At 38.2% G+C, this 21140-nt stretch overlaps 1 protein-coding gene across 10 annotated transcripts in view; it reads left to right on the top strand.

The window, feature by feature from the left end:
* MEF2C (myocyte enhancer factor 2C) overlaps positions 1-21140 on the top strand; it is a 140710-nt gene that overhangs the window by 98611 nt on the left and 20959 nt on the right. For 4 of the 10 annotated variants that reach the window (XM_076363284.1, XM_076363278.1, XM_076363283.1 and 1 more), the window contains exons 5-7: positions 3058-3201; positions 10156-10342; positions 11500-11547. In XM_076363284.1, the coding sequence (XP_076219399.1) occupies positions 3058-3201; positions 10156-10342; positions 11500-11547 (379 nt within the window). Of the gene's footprint in view, positions 1-3057; positions 3202-3262; positions 3401-10155; positions 10343-11499; positions 11548-21140 lie in introns of all 10 variants that reach the window. The other 6 variants (XM_076363274.1, XM_076363282.1, XM_076363275.1 and 3 more) reach the window with 2 other exon arrangements.

Genomic DNA, 21140 nt, shown 5'->3' with positions numbered 1-21140 from the left:
ACCTGGCTGGTGGTGCCATATTTTCTTTTGTGCTTTTGTAGTGATGATAAATTTTGCATGAAATGAAAGTAAATAGTTGTTTATACTTCATTTTACAGCAGCCAGTATGTCACTAAGTCAGCACTTCTCCTCCAAGATTTATAGAGCAGGATTTAGGCTAAATTGCTGGCATATGAGATTTCAGCCAAAGGTTGTTTTCCTTTAGCCATTTTGTTTTTCAAATGCCTTGGCTGATTTTAGGTTATTGGGAGTCCAATATAATTACTTGCTTAATTGCTTGGAAGAAGTAGAGCTTCCGTAGTTCAAAAATGGCTTATTTTCTTTAAAAATAACTGAAATCTGGCTTGGGGTTCTCTAGAATGCAATACACTATGCAATTGTGTCATTTTATCCTCTTAAAAATTCCCTGAATAGTCATTAAATCTTTGGAAACTAGCAAATCTCCAGGAGGATGCGATAGGTCTGGCTATTTTCCAGGGTTTGGAAGAGGCTATGACAGATTAACATGGTAAGAAAAATGGTTTCTAAATCACTGCAAGACTGGGTCAAAGATTCTAGCCTGTTGAAATCCAGTTGGTCTTCTTAATGCCTCCAGTCTTCTATGATGTCCAGACTCAGCCTCTGCTTTCAAGAAGTGACACAGAGCAGAGGAGAAGAGGAAAAATTGACACGGAGTCCAGAGAACTTATGAATAAGGATGGATCAGTTAGATATTGGTGCCACTTTTGATTGTGCTGTACCAACTTGTGTTGTGTTGTGTTGTGTTGAAGCACAACAATAAAGGACCTTTATGAGATGTATAATGTGGTAGGTAACGGTGTGGAGGAGAGTAAAGTAACAAACAAGGGAATAAAACAGGCGAAACTGTAGCCTGCCTGTTGAGAAGCCAGAGATAATGCTAAGATGTTCAGGATCATTATATTTGTCCTGAATACCACAGTCACTCAGATGAGCTGAAGAAGAGGTCCCAAGAGTGCTGATCTGGATTTCATGTCTGGACAGCTTGATCCAATGGATCTTGAAAACAGAATATTTTATGTATTCAGAGGGCAAGTGTTTTGTACTTATATGAAGAGAAGGTTAGTTGAGATTAGTTATTCAGATGTAAAAGAGAAACTTCACTTTTAATATATTGTATCTATTAAATCTATCAAACAACAGCTGATTGCAAAAGCCCTCTTTATAATTGGCTTGTTTCAAGCTGGTAGCAGTATAAATCATACATTACTATATCTGTTCTGCTAGTTAACATTTAAAAGATAAAAGAGAGAGAAGAGGAAGTGGAGAAGTGTAGAGAATCATTCAGGTTGTTTTAGCTTCTTAAGGTTTGATTCCAATGGATTTATAATTTTCTCCATGCATCAGTAGTAGCTCATAGGATTAGACGTGAAGTCTGTATAGATACAAAGTTTGAAAAGAAAGATCTGCATTGAGCCAGCCTTCCACAGTTACCTAAATCTGTTTCAGAGGTCTGCAACGTGAGTTTGGGAGGCTCAGATCTCTTAGGGCAGATCACCATCACTTTTCTGACTTGATGAAAACATGAGGTTCAGGGGGAGTGTCTCCACAAGGAGAACAGCTTTTGCAGGAATGAGACGGCTCTGTTCTTAAGTCTCAGGTAAAATGCAGAAAATAAGTCTAATTTTTAATAAATAAATACAATAGTACAGAAACAAGGTATGACATTATAATATACTTGAGGGCTTTAATGGTGGTAAACTGGGCATTGCCATCAAGAAAATAATTAGGAAATGTACTTTTCCAAAAGGAACAAAAAGCTCAGATGAGAGGCAGCCTTTCCGAGAAGGCAAAAAGAAACCAGTTAGAGCACCCCACACTAATACACAGCACAAGTGTAGCCACTTCTTAACACGAGTGCTATGTGATCTTTATGTTGTAACTGAGATTGCTTAGCCAGGTTTCAACTCAGAATTAACTGCAAGCTGTCTAATAAAGTAGTAAGAGCCAAATGGACTCTTTGAAGAGTTTTTGAATGAGAAATTCTTGAAGCTAAATTTGAGAAATCTTACAAATATTGACTTTGTGTACTATTGCTTGTAGTTGGGGGGTCCACAAAGACTTGCTTCTCATATACTTTTACCTTAATGAAGCCAATGACTGTTCTTTGGTGATCTGTCGAGGTAGATCAGTTAAAACCAATTTGAGGCCAGGCAACCATTCTGAATTGTTCGCTACTGATTTCATTCTGTTTTTAAGCTTTTTCATCTCCCTTACTTACCTTGGTGATGATGATCATGGTTGTGAGGGTTGATTTGAGCTGTTGAACCTGAAATTCATGTGTTTGACTTTTCACTAAGCATCTGTTTTAGCAGTGCATTTTCTTGTACATTAAGCTTCAGCACTGTGCATTTGTAGCACTGTAACTGGAGTCAATAAAAAGTAAACACCATCTCTAGAAGCTCTTAATCGGTATTTCACAGCCACATTAGCAACTCTGTCCTCCCCCTTGTCCTATCAAAAGCATAAACTTAGGAATGGCAGGGCATTGCTAATGTCATCCCTTACGTCCAATTCAAAGGAAGAATTCAATTTAGGTACTCCTTCTTCATCTGTGAAGAACAAATTTGTTGCAGGGTTTTTTTTTTTCATTTCTTCCTCCTGTATCTTTCTTTAGAGAAAAAGAAAACACCAGGGTATTCCACTGTAAACAGTATGTGTTCTTTGCTTTTAATGTTCATTCATTTTCAAATGGATAAATATGTTAAAATAAATGGCATTCTGGGTGGGTATCTTAATCCCTTGATGCTATCAGATATGGGGGGGGGGGGGGGTGTACTTGCACAGGCATTTTGCCAGATTGCCAGCTTCATTTTTATTGACTGATTCCAGTTTCAGAAGAAAGAGGCCTGTGTGGTCCTCTCTTGCCACTCATAATTGGAGACCTACAGCATCAGCGTGGTGGATCTCTAGTCACTTTCCTTCCCTAAAGCATAATGTAAAACCTTCCACTGCTGGGCAGTTTCTGTTACTGTAACACTGCTGAGTCTTTCTTGCAGCCCGTGTCAAGGATTGAACTTTCCAAATTATGTATTTCAGACGTTGAGAAAGAAAGGACTTAATGGCTGTGACAGTCCAGACCCCGATGCAGACGATTCAGTAGGTCACAGCCCTGAGTCTGAGGACAAGTACAGAAAAATTAATGAAGATATTGATCTAATGATCAGCAGGCAAAGATTATGTGTAAGTACTCTGAGCTTCCTTTCATTTTTTTTACTTTTTGATATTTCTCTGAACCTGGCAGGCATTGAACAAGAAAGAAAACAAAGGTTGTGAAAGCCCCGATCCTGACTCCTCTTACGCTCTCACCCCACGCACTGAAGAAAAATACAAAAAAATTAATGAAGAATTTGATAATATGATCAAGAGCCATAAAATACCTGTAAGTACCAAAGGTTAGATGGCTGTCTGCTGATAACTGCTGCAGTAACAAACCATAACCCTTTCAGTTCTGGCTTCTTAAGGAAAACATTTCAGCTGGAAACAGGCTTTAATAGCCCAATATATAATTAAACACTGTGGTCAGAAAATTTCACACAACATATTTTTCTTCCAAGTCTCTACCTCTGACACACAGACAAAGCCTACTATAGGTGAAACCTACAGAAGGAAGTGAAATATACATATATACATTATATTCACTTGATTTACAGAACTGTTTTACCACACCACTCACCCAAATTATATCTAAAAAATAACGATGGAAATCTTTCTTTGTGGACAGGCTAACAAACCCACAGAATACTTTCTGTGGTGATATAGAAAAAAAGATGTAGAACTGAAATTCCTTTGTATATAGTAATTAGTGCGTTCTGTGCGTGTCACTTCAGTTCTCAAGTGTCTGCTAAACTCAGTTGCAGCACTGAAGGGTTACAGCTACTTGCTCGCTGCAGAGAAACAGACTGCATGAGAGCCTAATGGTAGGATTCAGACATGTTTGTGTGTTGGGGTGATTTTACAGCTTTATCAGAGAATTTGCTTTGACCTCATCAGCATTTCTTTAATGCTTTAACATGAGCTAAATTTTGTTTTAACCAAGTCAAAATTTCTAACCATCAGTCATATGCCTTGCCAGATATCTAAGAGAAATAACTCTGCATGTGCTATTTTGTTTGCACAAGACATAAAAGGGGAGAATATTTTGTCATTGTGTTTAATACTACATTTATAAAGCCGACAAAAAGAATGTGGAGGTTTGGAGGTTATATTTGGCCCTTCTTCCAAATGTGTGTGGAAGAGAAAGAAGCAAACCAAAGATTTGCCCAGGTCCAAAGAAGCATCTGAATTTGCATAGGTAACTGCTTGCTTCTAAAAAAGATCATTTGGATGTGTTCATTCCTCATTCCCACATGTAGGTTGTATGGTTAGCTGCCAAAAAGGATGTCTGTATACCCAGAATGAGCAAAGTCTCTTCTGTAGTGCTAGTCAATTGTGCGTACAAAATCTGATATCTAAGCTGAGGGTACCTCTTAAGGATGCTCAGATTCTGTCTCATGCAGTGTAAGTGTTATTTCCATTAATTCTCAGCAGAAAGATTTTCACTCAAGTTAATGAAAATTTGAAGAAGTTCTCATATCGTGGCAAACGTATTTTTGCAAAAAAAAAATCAATAAAGATTTTCCCAGAGACCAGAATGGCACCAAATTTGATAAATTAGTATTTGGAATGGCTGGTTAAGGATGCCCAACATGTATATAAAATATCAGGGAGGAATACGTATATGTTCCATCTTTTTTTACCTCCCTTTTCATTTGCTTCTTTTGCATAGCTGTTTTTCTCAGAAAAAAAAGCTCTAAAGCTGTCACCATGAATTTGGTTTCTCGGGATGGAACTCAGTTTGACAAACAATGACTGCAACATTTAGGGTGACTGTTAAAAGCTGGAATGCTTAACCCTTTTTCATGTCAAAATCTTACCAACTGCCATTCCTTTCCTCTTTCAAGGATGACCTTTGGCTTGTTCAAATCAAAGTGACGGAATTTTCAATCAGATAGTATTTAACCAAGCTAATATTCCACCTTAAAAATTGTGTTTGGGATGGTCCTTCAGATCCTCTGTTTCTCACATGCTACCTGTTCTTGTTCCAACAAAGCAGCACATGTTATAACCATTTGAAATCTTAAGACATGAAGAAAACCTTGGAAAAAAACTCATTCCTGTGGTAGTGAGTTCTATCACTTTCTTTACCTCCATAAGCATTTGGGAAAATCGTCTTTTCTATAAAACTAGGAAAGTTCTAGGAATTAGAAACAACACAGTTAATCTAAACATGGTGTATCACTTTTGTCCTCCCAAAAATTAATGGACTCTCCCTCTGGTTGCTTTCATTAAATTTAACCTTTTGACATCAAATATAGTCCTACTTCAGCTATTAACCTGATGATTAACTTGGTATCCTGAGCTGTATTTTGGGTATAATGTAACATCCTACCTTGCATGGATGTCACAAGGTACCATGTATTATCTTTTTGTGAAATTACTTCAGAGATGCTTCAGAGATACAGAACTACAAAATGTTAGCGTTTCTTTTCATGTAAGACAGGATATCCCTTCTTTGAATACTTCACACGCAGAGCTCAAGGTCTGTGTGCTCCATCGAGCTGCTTACCACAAAAGGAAGAATCAGTAGGTGTTCTCCCCTAATGCAACAGGAGCTCCTTCTCTTGGCATAAGCCGAGATGTAATGGGCAAGATGGAGCCCAAAGCTAGTACATAATGGAAATTTGTAAATATAATATATTTTTATATATAGGTATAATATATTATATACAATAATATCCTTAACTGTACAAATCAGTATAACTTCAGGGAAGTCAGGGAATTTATATTCATGTACTTGTGATCATCAAAAGTAGCCAAGAAAGTTGGGGGAAAGAAAGCAAAACTGAACAAAAAGTCACCAAGTCAAGTCATTAAATCACTACTTACAAAATACATAAAACAATGCAATGCCTGTGCCTGGTCTTCTAACAGAATAAAGCTGCTGCCAAATGAAAACAAAATTGGCATTTGCTCCTAACAGCTAAGGCCAATAATGTTTCCTCAGATAATTTTCTGGGGATAAGTATTTATATTGTTCTAAAACATCTGATAATAATTAGACATTTATTTGTAGTTTTCATAAGAGTGATGAAAGCAGAGGAGACAGAAATAGTCCACTAGAAGGGAGCTATAAGTATCTCTGTCTCTAAATAAATGAAGGCCTGATTGAACATGGGAAGGATAAAAACAATATTTAACACAGAATGTTTGGTCCATTAATTTCCAAGGGTTTTGAGTCCCCACCACTTTGCTTTGCACAACATACCACAGCTTGTGGAGCACACATCTAACACAATGTGTGCTGTACACTGGTGCTTTCCTCTCAGGTGAGCCATCTGCCCTCTTTGGCAATTGTGTCCAAAGGAGAAAAGACAGAGGGGGGAAAAAAAAAGCAAAATGTGGCAAGCTGCATAGACATTAGAGTAAGGCTATATCTATGTCAGTAAATTAGCAAATGGCAGAGAATGTACTGAGGCAGCGGGAGGTGCTTATCTCTGCCCCGAGTTGTTTGAACAGTCCCTGGCATGCTTTTGGCACTGGCCAAATAACGCTCTCCCAGACAATTTCTTAGCTCTGTTTGGTAGTTAGCCCAGGCCAGGAACAATTCCCAGTTGTCGGTTTATATGCAGTCATGATGTTTTTGAGGTTGAGAAAGGTTAATAGTAGGGACACAGGCTGCTCTGTGGCCTCAGATGGCCTCGGTTCCTAGGCAAGTTTAATTTACTAATATAGATATTACACAAGTGCATCATAAGCTTTAATGTCCATCAGGCCTAGCTGGAATAGATATGCCCCATGACTTACCACCAAGAATGACTAGGGAATCTGCCGTAGGTTGCAGTTCTTGGTGAAGGACATATAAGACTGTAACAAAGTTTGGGCAACCAGAGCAAAACTGTAGCTACAGACTTACTGTTTAATACTGGTGCTTATCCAGACAAACTTCTCTCTCTAACCTTTGGCTGCTGAGGAGAAGAAATAAAAACTACTGTATTCCAGATATATTGTGTATTGTGCTGCAAAGCAGAGAGTAAACTGACTTTGCCCTGATAAAATTGCCTATGAAGTACTCTGTAAATAGATGTAAGTATATCCAGACAGTAGGTAAAATAGTGAAAATGAAACCATTACTACAGAAATTAAGAAAATAATTTGCTTAACTAGTTTAAAAAAATATTTTTAAAAATACAAAAGGAAAGCTAAGTATCTGTTTCAGCAATGTTTGTATGTTTCAGTGATGACTAGTGAGACTGGCAGCCACAAGAGCAACCAAGACTGGAGCTCTTTTGTGCTGTACTAATGTAGAAAAAGAAGACTGCAGCCCTTGGAGGGTTTGGTTTGTACATGGAAGAAATACAGAGCATAATGATGAATGTAGACGAGCCTGTTGAGGATTGGCAAGACCTTCAGATTTGCGTTTGTACCTGCGTTTTAGTTTAGGTAGCTCAATAGAGGTTGGGATTAGGAAAGTAAATCGAGAAAATAGAGACAATATGGTGTCATCAGCTGTCTACCCAGGCTCAGAGGGCAGATTTCACAGATCTTGTGATAGAGGTGAAGAAGACACTGTGCAAAGTGCTCCCCAGTGGGTGACACTCAATCTGACATGGGCTGGCACTCAAGCAGGCAGGATCATGTGCTCAAAGCCACCAGGCAGAGAAATCTCCAACACAGCCCTGAACATTGCAATAACAAGACACTCCATGTTGGCTTATTCATGTCTCACATCAGGCTGGAGGTGGAGCTAAGACATCTATCCTCATGTGAATTCACTGGCTAAAACCTTTTGAAAAGGCATAAACCAGCAGCAGCAGCTGGCTTTGAGCTCCAGGAGCAGCCATGCACTTCTGACTTACATGGGATTTGGGATCCTCTTGGATCCTTCTGTGGCCAGTGAAGAGAATGTCTTGCTTCAAACCATACCTTCAGGCTGATAAAATGTTTCAGGTTATGCTATGTGAACCTATTTCCAAGCAGCGTAGACCTCAGTCGTGACATATACTGGAACTCCTTCTGCTACGTGCTTTGTAAATTTTCCTTTGAAAGACAAGCCACACATGCAACTCGGGAGCTGGACTTCAACTATAAAAACATCTGCAGGCAAAAAAAGGTTGCTCCTGAAAGAAATAAAGAACATACTTCAGCAATTACATTTTTCATCATCTAATCATTTATTCTCTTTTTTCTATTTGTGAGATACAAACATTAGTATGTTTCAGGATCCCTGCGCAGACCTAGCAGCACATGTAGTTTTGCTCCTTACCCACTGAACGTATAGATTCCCAAGACATTTCTCCTCCCCTTCCCACCTCTACTTGAACCCATCAACTCTATGGAAAATACAGCCCTTGGGGTGCACTTCAGCTTCTCGGCAAAGGGAAGCGAGTCCCAGCGTGCAGCCTGGCTGGGGAGCAATGCCAGCAGGTCCGTCCGCTCAAGTGCCCTACCTGTCCTCAGCCGTTATGCCATGGCCATCTCTCACAAACCCAGGCCACAGGCTACGTAGGGGGTTTCAGAGCTAAATTAACACCTTGAAGTAAGTCCCAAGGCATTTGTGTAATGTATCCTTCACATCATACCCTGAACTAAAATCTTGCTGTGTGTTTCAGTGGTTAAGCAAAATGATTCCTCTATATTTAGAGCAAAATTATGTCTGCCCCTAGAAAGGGGGGAGGGAAAAAAAAAAAACTTAAGGGATAACCGTAATTTGATGGCCAGCGCTGTAATACACAGGGCACAGCCAACAGCTCTGGCCAGCCAGAGAAGAGATGTGGGCGGCACAAGGTCAGGGCGCCTCTGTTGCCTGACACTGCAGATTATGTGTCCAGCTGTCAACATACTCCCTCTAGGTCCTTGAAGACTTACCAGTACTATCAGCTGCCAAGAACAAAATTAAAATTCTGATTTCCTCCCTCCGAAGATGTTACAAGGCTGGTTTAAAGAATTTTTTGATGGGTTCAGACTCTTGAAGCTTATGAGATTTTTAAATGGCAAATTAAGGGGTACTTCATTTGCATTCAGGTATTTGAATATTTAAAATGCTGTCAGGTAATTCTGAAAAGTTTTCTTTCCATTCACAAAGACAAGAAAGTAATTATTTTTAAAACAGGTAAATTAAATATGGGGTTCTAATGTATTTGAATGCCACCAAAGTCATAAATTTTAGAGAAATTCAGGCAACTGCCACCCAAGAAAACCCCAACCAATAAACTCACCAACCAAGAAAACTTGAGTTGGGCTTTCTAAGAGCATAACGAGAATCACGTGCTGCATCTCCTCGCACCCTCTGTCAGAGTGGTCCATAATTTGGTTCTTTTTTGAAAGGGATTCTTGCAAAGGAAAGTGGCTCAGGAGAGGATCCTGCCTTAAAGTATGAAAACAGTATATTGAAAAGGCGTCACCAAACACCGTCACCCCCCCAAAAAAACAAAACAAAAAACCAAAAAAACCCACAAAGAACCCAAAGGCTGGTGTGCATCCAAAGTTCTTGTATTTGCTACCTGTCCCTGAGCAGAAATTTGTTTCTTTTAAGCCCCTCCATGCTAAGATAGAAACTTTAAAAAAAGTAATTTACTGTGTTGGTGCCTTTAACGTGATTTGGGATCATTCTGGTTGCTAAAGCAACATAAGCTGAAATTAAAGCTTTCCCTTTTGCATTCCACACCTTCTAATTTTTCTCCATGCAATGAAGTCATCATAATCATGTACCTTTGATCTTGCAGTCATCTGTGACACTAGATTAAGATATCACAAGTGAACAATTACGACTTCACAGAATGAAAGAAAAAGAAAATTAAGCCTCATAAAGCAGGGTTTTGTTTTAAACAAAAAAAAGTGAAAGAGTCTTTCCAATTCTTAGTAAGTGAATGTGCAAGCTGCATTAAAGGAAGATGGAATCATGATTTGAAAAATCTTATTTAAAAGCCTTGGTAACTCTTTTGAAACTCTTCTCTTGACTCTTGGGGGAGGGGGGCGAGCATAAACATTTTAACCACCAACTATAAAATATTTGAACTAAATATAGAGTAACTGTACTTGAAGGCTGTTGTGTTTCTGTACTATTCTCGTCTTTGTTTCCCTTTTTTGCTTGTACAGGCTGTTCCACCACCAAACTTTGAGATGCCAGTTTCTATCCCAGTGTCCAACCACAACAGTTTGGTATACAGTAACCCAGTCAGCTCGCTGGGAAACCCCAACCTTTTGCCGCTGGCTCATCCTTCTTTGCAAAGAAATAGCATGTCTCCTGGCGTGACACATCGGCCTCCAAGTGCAGGTAACACAGGTAGGCTCTGTTCAATCCTATCCCTTTAAATGCTCTTTTATCAGCTGCTTGTGTGCCTTGGGTCACTTTAAACTGTACTCTGAGAAACAAGAACTCTGTTTTTACCAGTCATAACAGTTTGTCCAAAATGGCTGTGTTGAAAAATCAAAAGAAGAGCCAAAGGGGTTTCTATTCCCAATTTAGAAAATTAAAAAAAAAAAGTTCTAGAAAAAGCTGAATATTGACTAAGATTAAAAGACATCAATAAAGGATAAAAGGGCAGACAATTTGCTGTTTCATAAAAAGGCAGCTTGTCTACTTAATTCATGCAAGAACTCACTCTACCATAAAGCTTAAGGGGGCAGGGGAGAAAATGTAGCCAATACAAACAAGTTGAAGCAGGTAAAATAAAGCACTCCTTACTTAAATCATCATTCTAGAGGCTAAACGCAGAATTTATTATTATTTATGCATTCACAGGTTCCTTGATGGGTAAATGTTAGCTGAGCTCTGTACTTGAGTGCCTTGTATAGCAAGAGGCTGTGCTTTGCTCTGGTGATGATGAGGGCTCACCTCTGAATAGGATAAGTAGGGATTAAGTTCATTCAATCTGTCTGGCTGAAGCAACATCAAGATCCTTAAGTATACTGGGTTCAAAGAACCATTTGAGGTCCGCAAGTGCAAAGAGAAGTTTTAAAAATCCTTAGAGTGAATATCTATGAAAGGCTGAGGAAATTAAAATTAAAAGCTATGTAAATATATGTTACAGCTTCTGAGTTACGTTCTTGTACAGGAACTTTCAGTCTCATCCTCCCAATTCTGTGTGGAAGCCTTTGCTTTTCTGACTAACACTGAACTAAAGATAGTTTTCAAATGAAGGACTACTACACATAACTTTCAAATATAATTTATTTTTCATATGCTGTGGAAGTATGAAAATAAAATAATGAAATGTGTGTACTGCATATTTTGTTTGTCCTTGAAAGGCAAATATCTTGTACGGGTAACATTAAACATTACCATTTTATGGCTATGGGTCTGATCCAGTGCCTGTTGAAGTCAGAGGGAAATAGTGGTGGGTACTGGAGCAGGCCCTTTGAAGTTAGAGAAAATGTTTTGAATGTTTGCCTGTTACAATTTATCGTGCTCATTTGTAGTATTTCATTTCAACCCCCTAGGTGGCCTGATGGGTGGGGACCTCACAACCGGTGCAGGCACCAGTGCAGGTAAAGAAAAAATAATTTATATTTATTTTTCTAAGTGAACAAAGGACTTCCTTCAAAGGCTGAGTCCAAAAATAGCTCCATACTGGAGGTGGGATATTAGAAAGTGATCGGCATCGATTTATTTCCCCCAGCTGGGGGGTGGGGAGTTGACATTTGTGCTTCTCTTATTAGTAGGAAGAGGCTTGTTTTCAGCAATGTTGAAATCTTGCACCTCAACAAATTCCACAGATACAAATGTGTGTTTTCCTTCACATTAGCCTTTCCATAAAAACTTTTGGGTCCATTGCATAGCATAGCCCTGTTCAGGCAAAACTCCTACTGAGGCCAGTGTCAGAAACCCTGATCCTTTTTAAGTCACAGGGAGTTTTTCCATTGACTTTAGGGGAATTGGGGTTTCATTTTATGAATTTAAGCTTGAGTAAAGATTTCGATATGGAGTCTTTCATTAGACTTCAATCTACTGAGCACAGATTTGATTTCAAGCCCCTGCTTTAAGACCATTGCTAGTCAGCAAAATCTGTTAGCATTTACTTAAATAATCAGTAATTAACTTACACTTAGTTTTATGTATTTACTTAAGTGCTTTGGTACACAACAGGGAAAGGATTTTCAAAATACCCATGCAGAGAAAAAGATTAGCCCTTTTAGTCCTGCTCCCATAGAACTAATGAGAACTGTACTTGCTACGGTCTGTGTTATCAAAGGAATGTTGTCAGAGTAGTCCCCTTTGCTCAGTAAACTCAGTGGTTTGTTAGCAATGTCAGCAATGTTGCATTATTACAAATACGGATTACAAAAGACAATGGCAAGATTACTGTTTCAGTCTGAGAAGTAAACACATATGTTCGAAGAAAATAAGCTGAGTGGTAAAACATGGAGCACATCCAATTTTACTGGGTTAACTGCTCTCAGAAAGAACTGTACAGGAAAATAGTTGTAAGGTCCATTTTGTGCACTATAAACCAAGGCTGATATATATGCTGATTCTGACGTTGTCTCATAAAATTACTTATAAAGAAATTCTGGATATAGTGATCTTTTCTTTCTTGGCTCTTCTCAGCCTGCATTAGACCACCCCCCTTTTATCTTCACACATAGATGAGTCACAGATGTTTGTGTGATGCATTTGTAGTAAAATTGAAACTGCACAGCATTGTATCAGAAAGGCATTTTAAATGCACGCTGAACCTTTGAGGGGTCATTTTGTATTAATTTAGGAGCAGGGAAGACAGACCACGGGAACTTAGCTATTAGTCTCCTTTGTTCTCAGAAAAAGAAAGCATGATAGAAAATTGCAGTTTTGTTAATTATCTTTTGTTAGCCTGCGAAACACAGCTAAAGAAAGATTCGTTCTGGCGATGTTCGCATTTCATCTCACTTTAACCTCATGTATAGTAGAAACTTCAGGAATGGCAACGGAGGGACTCGGGTAGGAAATTGATTGCCCTATTAAGGGGCTCCCTCTACTGGCTTATTAAGAAATATCATTGTCTCGTTATTGGTTTCCCTGTTCCTTTAAAAAGACGCTGGAAAGCAATTAGTAAAGGCAGCGATGTTTTCTTTTAAAAGGCACACATATTAAAATAAAAGTTCCTCTACACATGCATTTGGCTTCATAATCCCTGTGCTTAATAAAATCTGTGTATCAATATGCCAGCTGAAAATTTATATGCTTTCTAAATACATATTTTTTTTCTTGGAAAAATATTAAAAGCATATATAAGCAGAGGAAGAGGAACAGCTTGATTACTCACAAATTAAGAATTTCTATTTCCTGGGCGCAGTGTTATGCATTAAGCTCTCAAGCAATGTAACTTTGGAGTAGGCAATTGATTTGAGGGGCATATATATATGAGGGGCATTGCTAGGAATGCATCATAAATATTTAATCATATGAATAGTCTTTGTTCTTTATCTGGCAATAAGAGCTTTAAACACCATTAAAGAAGTGTTTTCTAAATCTCTTAAATGCAGAGCAGTAGGAAGAATTTGATACAGCGCTGAAGGAAGATGAAAAGGTCACTATAAGGTTGAATCCTCTGTCTTAGTTGCATCATTCCACAATGGCACTATTTTGGACAGTCCTCTTTCTTTAGGGTGCAGCAGAATAAACATCAAAAGTTCTCTTTGTTCATCATTCTTCACAAGAAACAGAGACCTCTGTGTTTTTTTCTATTTGGCATCTTAGAAGCTGGTAGCATGATCATGTGGTTTAATCTGTTGGGGTTCATATTTCTGGCCAAATTAGAACATTATGGATTTGCATTTTTCTTCAGTGTCCAAAAATAGCATATATTCAAAATAACATACTTGAAGAAGAGGAGTCTAAAGAGTTTCATTTCTGCCATTATAAAATGAAACTACTTTTGATTGCTAACACCAGGCCTCAGTTTCTGCACTACTTTAACAAATTACATTATAACAAATTACATTATAACTGCAATATCAGAAATGGAAAAAGATTAGTTAAGCCTGTGTTTTGAGAAGTATGTTATTTGGTTGGTTTGGATTATTTCAAGTAATAATCCTGAAATCATCCACAATTTACCTTGGGAGTCAACCCAAGACATAAATAGAACTTAAAAAAGCTGACTATTTCTTTATTACCCTACACAACTAAATACCGTTGCTGGTATTTTTAAGTTAAACCAAGGTTATCTCAGGTTTGTAACAGTAGATTTGTTCTTAGTCAAACACTGATTGAATAGTTTCTATCATGTGATAGTAGCAACTGCCAACAAAATTAGAGTGAACTTCACATTTGGTATAGCTGCTAAATTATAAATACAGCACTATTCTCTCAAACCAAAGGCTTTTGATTGAAAGAGAGAACAAGAACTTTTTGGACCCAAATTGGTATGGTCTAAAACCATTCTAGCTTATCCCGTAACTAATATGAAGGCTAAGTGACATGTTACCTGTTTACATAATAAACTATGCGAAGTTCCTTTAATTTTTAGGGACCATAGTCTTTAACAAAACCACTTAATAGTAACTTGACCATAAATAAATAATGTCTACAAAGTTTTAATTCAGTAAATTATCTGAACTCAAGTTTTATTCAGTGGCTCAATATTTGTGTTGAAAGCCTGATAAAAGATTAAAACTTTAAAAATACTTCAATAGTTTTAAAGTCAAAATACAACAGTATTGGGGGACGTCTTTCTTTGCATCTGTACTTTAAACTTTTGATTTTCAAACTGAGTTATAATTTTAGATTGAGTTATATTTTTCATTTTTTATGTGGCTTCCAGATTATGACATTTTGGATTTTATAACTAAGTTTCCTTTTGAATGGAAAAAGCCCATCTAAATCAACATAATTTCTTTACGTTTTAAACCACTATAAATAATAAAATCGAAGGAAAAATTCAATCTCAAGTTTTAAATCCAGGATGGGTATAACAAAAAATATACTTGCTTTAATTGTTTATTCACTTCCTGCAATTTGTTTATTTCACTATTTGATTTTTGTACTGCCTCCATCTTAACATTAGTATTAAACTAAAGGAGCAAGTTATTCAAAAGTACTTGAGACTCTACAAATGCTGTCAGAGGGCCTAAGTGCTTGTTCTTTTTAAATCAAGCATCCCCAAACTACCTTTAAACCTGTTCTTTAAAATCATTAGAAACTGAAAAGATCAGTAGTGCATTTTGAAAAATTCATCCCATGTCTTTTTAATAACTGAATCCCGTATTTACCTATAAATCAGCAGCTAGTCATTTCCTTCTGGAAATTCACCACAAGCTAACAGTTGGCTTCTGGTCTTCTGAGGGCTGAGGTCCTAGATCTGCCAGCCAATATCATAATTTGCTAGTGCTTTCCTGCTCCTTTTTCTTTTCTTGGTCATGTACTGACTGTGGGTGAATGTATTATATATTCTACCAGTATTTCAAGCCACATGGGAATACATGTAGTAGTACGGGTTTTTTAATTTATAAGCCCTCAGGGTAGAGACAATCTGGATTGCATCTTCTCAAAAAAAAGTGATTTACTAAAAAGAAGCAATCTGCCCAAATAAGCCTACAAGCAGTACCAAAAATAAGCAAGGATTTCAAAGGCACCTAGTTGAATTAGTGTCTTTTGAAACTATAAATATAAATAAACAAACTAATACTAAAAATAAAAAATTAAAAAATTAAAAGGTTACATAAATATTCTCCACTGTGCCCTGAAATCATGCTTGGCATAGTCAAGAGAAGATAATTCTTAGGCTACAAGTGTGGAATATGTTAAATAAACAAGTGAGCTTAGAACAATGATTCCTAAACCACAGTTTATGGGCAACCTGTTAGGACTGGCTTTGCCAGGGAGAGCATGGTATGTCGTTGCCCTTCCCTTGTTACTCGATGAGTGCAGTCGCCCACAGACCTCTGATCCAAAGATTGGGCAAGATGCGGTGCAAAAGTATAGTAAACAATAGTTCCTGTCCAAGGAAGTTTACAGTCCAAAAGAAAGAACTTGCAGTCATTCATAGCAGAGTTCGTGATGCAATAGTGCCAAATCCAAACAATAAGAAATCATAAATTGGCAGGTTGGCTTAAAACCATGGAGGGGCATAAGAAATGAAAAACACAACAGCTCTCCTCTTTTTCCACTCATATTATGCCATTTTAAGTGTTCCTTTTCCAAACTTTCCTCCATATAAGGAGGATATATTTTCTTTTTGTTTCAGTGTTTTAAGGGAAGTACCTACAGGTAGAGGATTTGTGATAAAGCAGGAAGAACACTAGAACTTGCTTGACAGCTCTAATACATAGTATGAAAGAAAGGGTCTATCTAACAGTACCTGAATTTCATATCTGCGTAGGTGATCAACACAGGCCTTTCCAAAATTAAGTCCTATTTCTGCCCTAAGCAACTGATCTGTTTTATACAGTTTATTTGGACTCTTTTCATATGGTTAAAATCACATCAGTGAAACTTTGAGAATAAGTTTGAAAGGATAGATGCTGCTGTCCATGTAAAAATCAAAAATTCTTGCAATGGGTATCATGCAAATGTTGGATGTGTGTATTTTCAGCTAACTCATGTGACCTCTTACCAATTAAGAGGTCCACGTAAGCTCATTCTGAGTAGACCTCAGTGAAAATATGTGAAAATTTGGCCTTTATTAGGTTTCCATCAGTTGTGTTAGTGTTGACTTAGTAATTTATTTAGTTATTCTTTGTCTCATCATCTCTCTAATCAGCAGTGTCTCAATATTTGTATTTATAAAAAGACAGCTTCAAAGGATTGAAAGGGAGAAAGCCCTAAGTTCACATGTAATGAACAATTAAGTGAGTCATGCAAACTGTGGTTCTTTGTAAGTGGGATTTTAAAGACAGGCATGATTGACTTCTTTTCCTTTATGACAAGCGGTTTCAAATGCTCCTCAAGAATAATTTGGATTCTTTAGGTAAAATCCTTTTCCTAGTGAAATCTGTGGGAATTTTTTGCTTTACTTCAGTGAGACAGGGATTTCATTGGGTTTTTTGTCTGTGCATTCTTGCTCATTAAGACACCACACTGTCTTCTGTTGCACGCTGCAATCCATATTCTTGTTCAGATTCAGAAAATACAAGAAGGCATTGCAAATTAGCAAACATCTGGATTTCATGCCTGTCCTGAGTCCTGAAAGAGATAGTTGATGCCTCCTGGATCTGGAATGCAGCAGTGACTTTGCTCTAAGAAAGAAAGCAAGAAATGCATTTAACCTCTTGAAGCTGGGACTACAGCCACACGTGGAAGCTCCTGGCAGTATTAAGTTAATGTGACCCCTGCCCTTTAACTTTTAACATGATTCCCCAATTAAGATATTCAATCCATAGGTTCCATTTGTTTTCCAAACCTCTTGCAAGCTGATTTTTTCCTTTGGAACAGTCTCCCAGAAATAAAAACCAGAGGAGACAGGGAGGGCTTAGTTACTGATCTTTTCTTTGCAACTGCTTAAATTTCAAAACAAATCTAAGTATTATCTATGTGCAAAACACTTTCCTTTTCTGCGTATATCTGTTCTAATAACATTGGTAAATATATATCATTTGTGTTTAATATATGTGGTCCTGAAACTTTCCTGACATTGAATTTTAAATTATTTGTTCTTCGTTTTTCAATAATTGTGCGTTTAACAAAAATCAACAATTTAACTTTAGCTACATGTTTGTGGAAAAAAAAAATCTTAACACTTATTTCTAAAATTTCCTTGGGGAAGCAAGAAAGTACATTTTCAAATAAGGTATTAAGTTTATAACTGGAATTACTTCTTGTCTCGAAACATTTTTCATTAAAAAAGGGGGTTTCCCCCAAATGATAATTGATTTCAAACACCCAAAAAAGGAAATTATATGTCATCAGCAAATAATTTCTTAAAAGCAGATGATTTGTCAAAGGCTCTCACTCAGGCAGTCAGGAGGGGAAATAAGTCTTCTACCTTTGCCAGGCTCATATCTTTTTTCCTACATATCTTCAGAAAAGATTATATTTTTCAGTAATGTAGTTTTCCCTCTGACATAAGTCAGGTTTTTTTCCTTTCTTCTGACTCTAGAACAGCTCACATAAAAAAAAAGAAAAAATGCTGACTGTTTTTTGCATAAACAGGACTAGAATGGAGCATCTTTTCAGCTAGCATACAAGACGAAGGAAGATATATGCTCCTAAAATCCATTATTTAATTGCTTTACTGAAATAAGAATTAACTTATAATCACAAGAGATCAGCTAAGTCCTGAAAACATAGTTTGGAGAGCGGCTTATCTCAGATAGGTGCAGTCCAGATATCCAGATTTGTGCATCCTGCACATGTTAAGAGATCAGGCTTGTGCCACTTACTGCAAGATTTTCTGAAAAGCTGTTATGCAAGCTAAATTTCAGATAAGCACCACTGAAAACGACCCTCAATTTTTGGTGTTGACCTCTCCTAATAGACTAAACCTTAGCGTGGAAGATCACTGCATTCCTAGTGCAGAGCATGGACTAACCTTTGCAAATGTGGACAGTGAGTGAGGAGGGAGCACTACGCAAGGTCGGGGACATTGCACTGTGCCTGCTCCTCGTGGTAGCAGCTGCAGCACCAATGGCAGGGGCAGGGTAGCTGCTCTACCATGGTAAGCCACTTTGAAGTGACCGTCTGATCCCTGACATTTTGTTTGGGCCTTAAAAACTTATAGCACACAGGAATATGGTTCTGATGCTCATTGTGCAGTGCCCACATGTTTGAAATACAGTGGAGTAATATTCATAAAGCACAAAGCTGAAGACCACCATGTAATTTTCTTAAGTTATTTTTCTCAATAATTACAACTTAGTTACTGTGCTGATTAGGTGAAGCCTCAAGCCAAACAAGATAACTTGAAATACATGGGGTTTGAGAGGAGCATAGCTATTGATAAATAACCATGTTAGAACAAAATAGTGTTGTGGAAGTGGAAATAAATGAATCAATACAATCAGAAGTAAAGATATAGGAAAGAGAGTATTTCTGCATTAAAGCTATATGCTCTGAGATTCCTGAAATGAGGTGCCATTAAAGAATTATGAAAGCAAATAGTAAAATGCTATGATCAGACAAGATAAAAATATAAGCATACTAACAATAATAACTGTACTGCAAAATCAAAAAAAAAAAACACAGGCAGGACCTGGATCATCTATTGCACTGTTTCTTTGCTGAGCAAAAAAAGGAGGAATAAGGATGATCATCCTTGAAGAAGGAGGAGCACTCCCCCTTCTCTCACTGTAGAATTTGCAACAGACCCCCCACTGCCTGTGTGATACACCCCTATTCCAAAGGTTGCAAGGAGGGAGTCCAGAGATGTGCTGAAATATCTGCCTGCAGCTTGGGAAACCTAATTGCAGTAAGAAATGTTTCAAAGGGTTGCTCACGGTTCCTTATGTGGGTAGCCACAGGCTAACTCTGTAGACAGTCAGGTGCCACCTTTACATTTATTTTATTAAGGTGTGAACTCCTAGACTAAAGTGGGAGAATACTTAGTGCAAAAACTACTTTAGAAACATTTAAATATGGATCTTATTATAGCAACGAAACATAACCGCAGTGTTGGTGATCAGGTTAGTTTGCCATGTACTTAGTTATGCACTTGACTCAGCAGTGAAGTATTTGCATGAAGTGTAATGGTCTGTGATACACAGGTCAGGTTTCTGTTCTCATAGTCTTTCGTTCTACATCTAAATAAACTCATCTATTTCTCCATTTGGCTGAAAAGCATCTCAGATTTCTAGCCTCCTAGATTCATGGCATGTCCTTAGATTTCCAGAAGTGTGTTTTGCAATGTGGTCCGTGTTGTCAAGTGGCCAAAGAGCCACTTCTTTACTTCCAGCTTCTGCCTGAGAAGCATCATCTCTGTCCTGAAGGAAATCTGAGACCAGTGGCTGCAGTATGGGATACATGTGCCCTTTTTTAGCCATAGCTGTGTGCACCTGCAAATACTCCACATAGAGTAGATTGTAAGGATCTTCCAAATTTTATATGGCACTAGCCAAAGGGTTAGAAACAATTTTGACTACTTCATCCATGTAAACAGTTCATTAAGGTAGCTGACAGTACTCAACATGAAGATTTGAAGAGGAAGAGTTGGTTTTTAATTCTTTCATGATGAGGAACATGCTGCCAGGACACCCTGGGGGCTGGGGGCAGCTGGGGGCCGGGAACAGCGGGGGCTTCCTGGGGGTGGCAGGGCAGGGCTTCTCAGCCAGGACCCATCCCACCACCCCAGCCAGGGAGCAGGGCAGGCGAGGGGGCAGCTGGGGGCAGACCCAGCCCCAGGCATCAGGCACCTCCATGGGGATGGGGATGGGCCAGGATGTCAGCCCATGGGTGGGGGTCTGGATCGGGCCTGGTGAGGGGAACCATAAGACTGGTTAGAGGACTGTTAATGACACTAAAGATGAGATTTAGCAGTAAGACCCATACTGTCTCAGTATGTAGGGTCTGAGCCTAAGTACTTGAAACAGCCCGGGGACATAGCAAAACTGAAAAATGTGAGCCACAGAAGAGAGAAGTCACTTTCTTCGTAATATACTACAAATATAAGTAGATCACACACACAGTTTTCCTTGGGAGATTTGATGAGACCGTTTACCTCCGCTGCAGTGGAAGCAGTGGAGACTTGCCTGGTTTCCAAAATGAGATCTCACCCAGAATCGTGAAATGGAATGCACAGTGTAACCTTTATCTTTGTGCAGTCCTGGTGCGGGTGGCCCTCCATGTACACCTAAATTGCCCACAGTATTAGCAGTATTTTAGTGATTCCCAAATACTGTCTTTCTTCCCAGCACAGGACAACTGTAGTGCCATTACAGCCCTTTACATAGCTTTAGACTTAAAGAGGAAGAATTTCCCATTAACAGTTATACAACCTACGTGGAGATAATGAGTGAGTTAGAGAGAGACCTAGATATCAACTTAGTCTTATATTGTTGTAGGAATCTCTACCTTTTTGTTTACATTATTTCTAAATGGTTGGTTTCTAAAAGTATAACAAAGAGTTTTTGAGATAGTTTTCTCCTCATTCTCTTCCCATTCTTCCAAACATCTATGCGTTCACAGCACTTTCATCCTATTTCAGTCCAAAAAGCAGCTGATATTTCACAAG

Source organism: Aptenodytes patagonicus, chromosome Z (genome assembly GCF_965638725.1).
Source record: "Aptenodytes patagonicus chromosome Z, bAptPat1.pri.cur, whole genome shotgun sequence".
In the NCBI taxonomy this organism is placed as follows: Eukaryota; Metazoa; Chordata; class Aves; order Sphenisciformes; family Spheniscidae; genus Aptenodytes; species Aptenodytes patagonicus.
The sequence above is the reverse complement of the archived record's forward strand: the minus strand, read 5'-3'. Positions and strand labels throughout refer to the sequence as shown.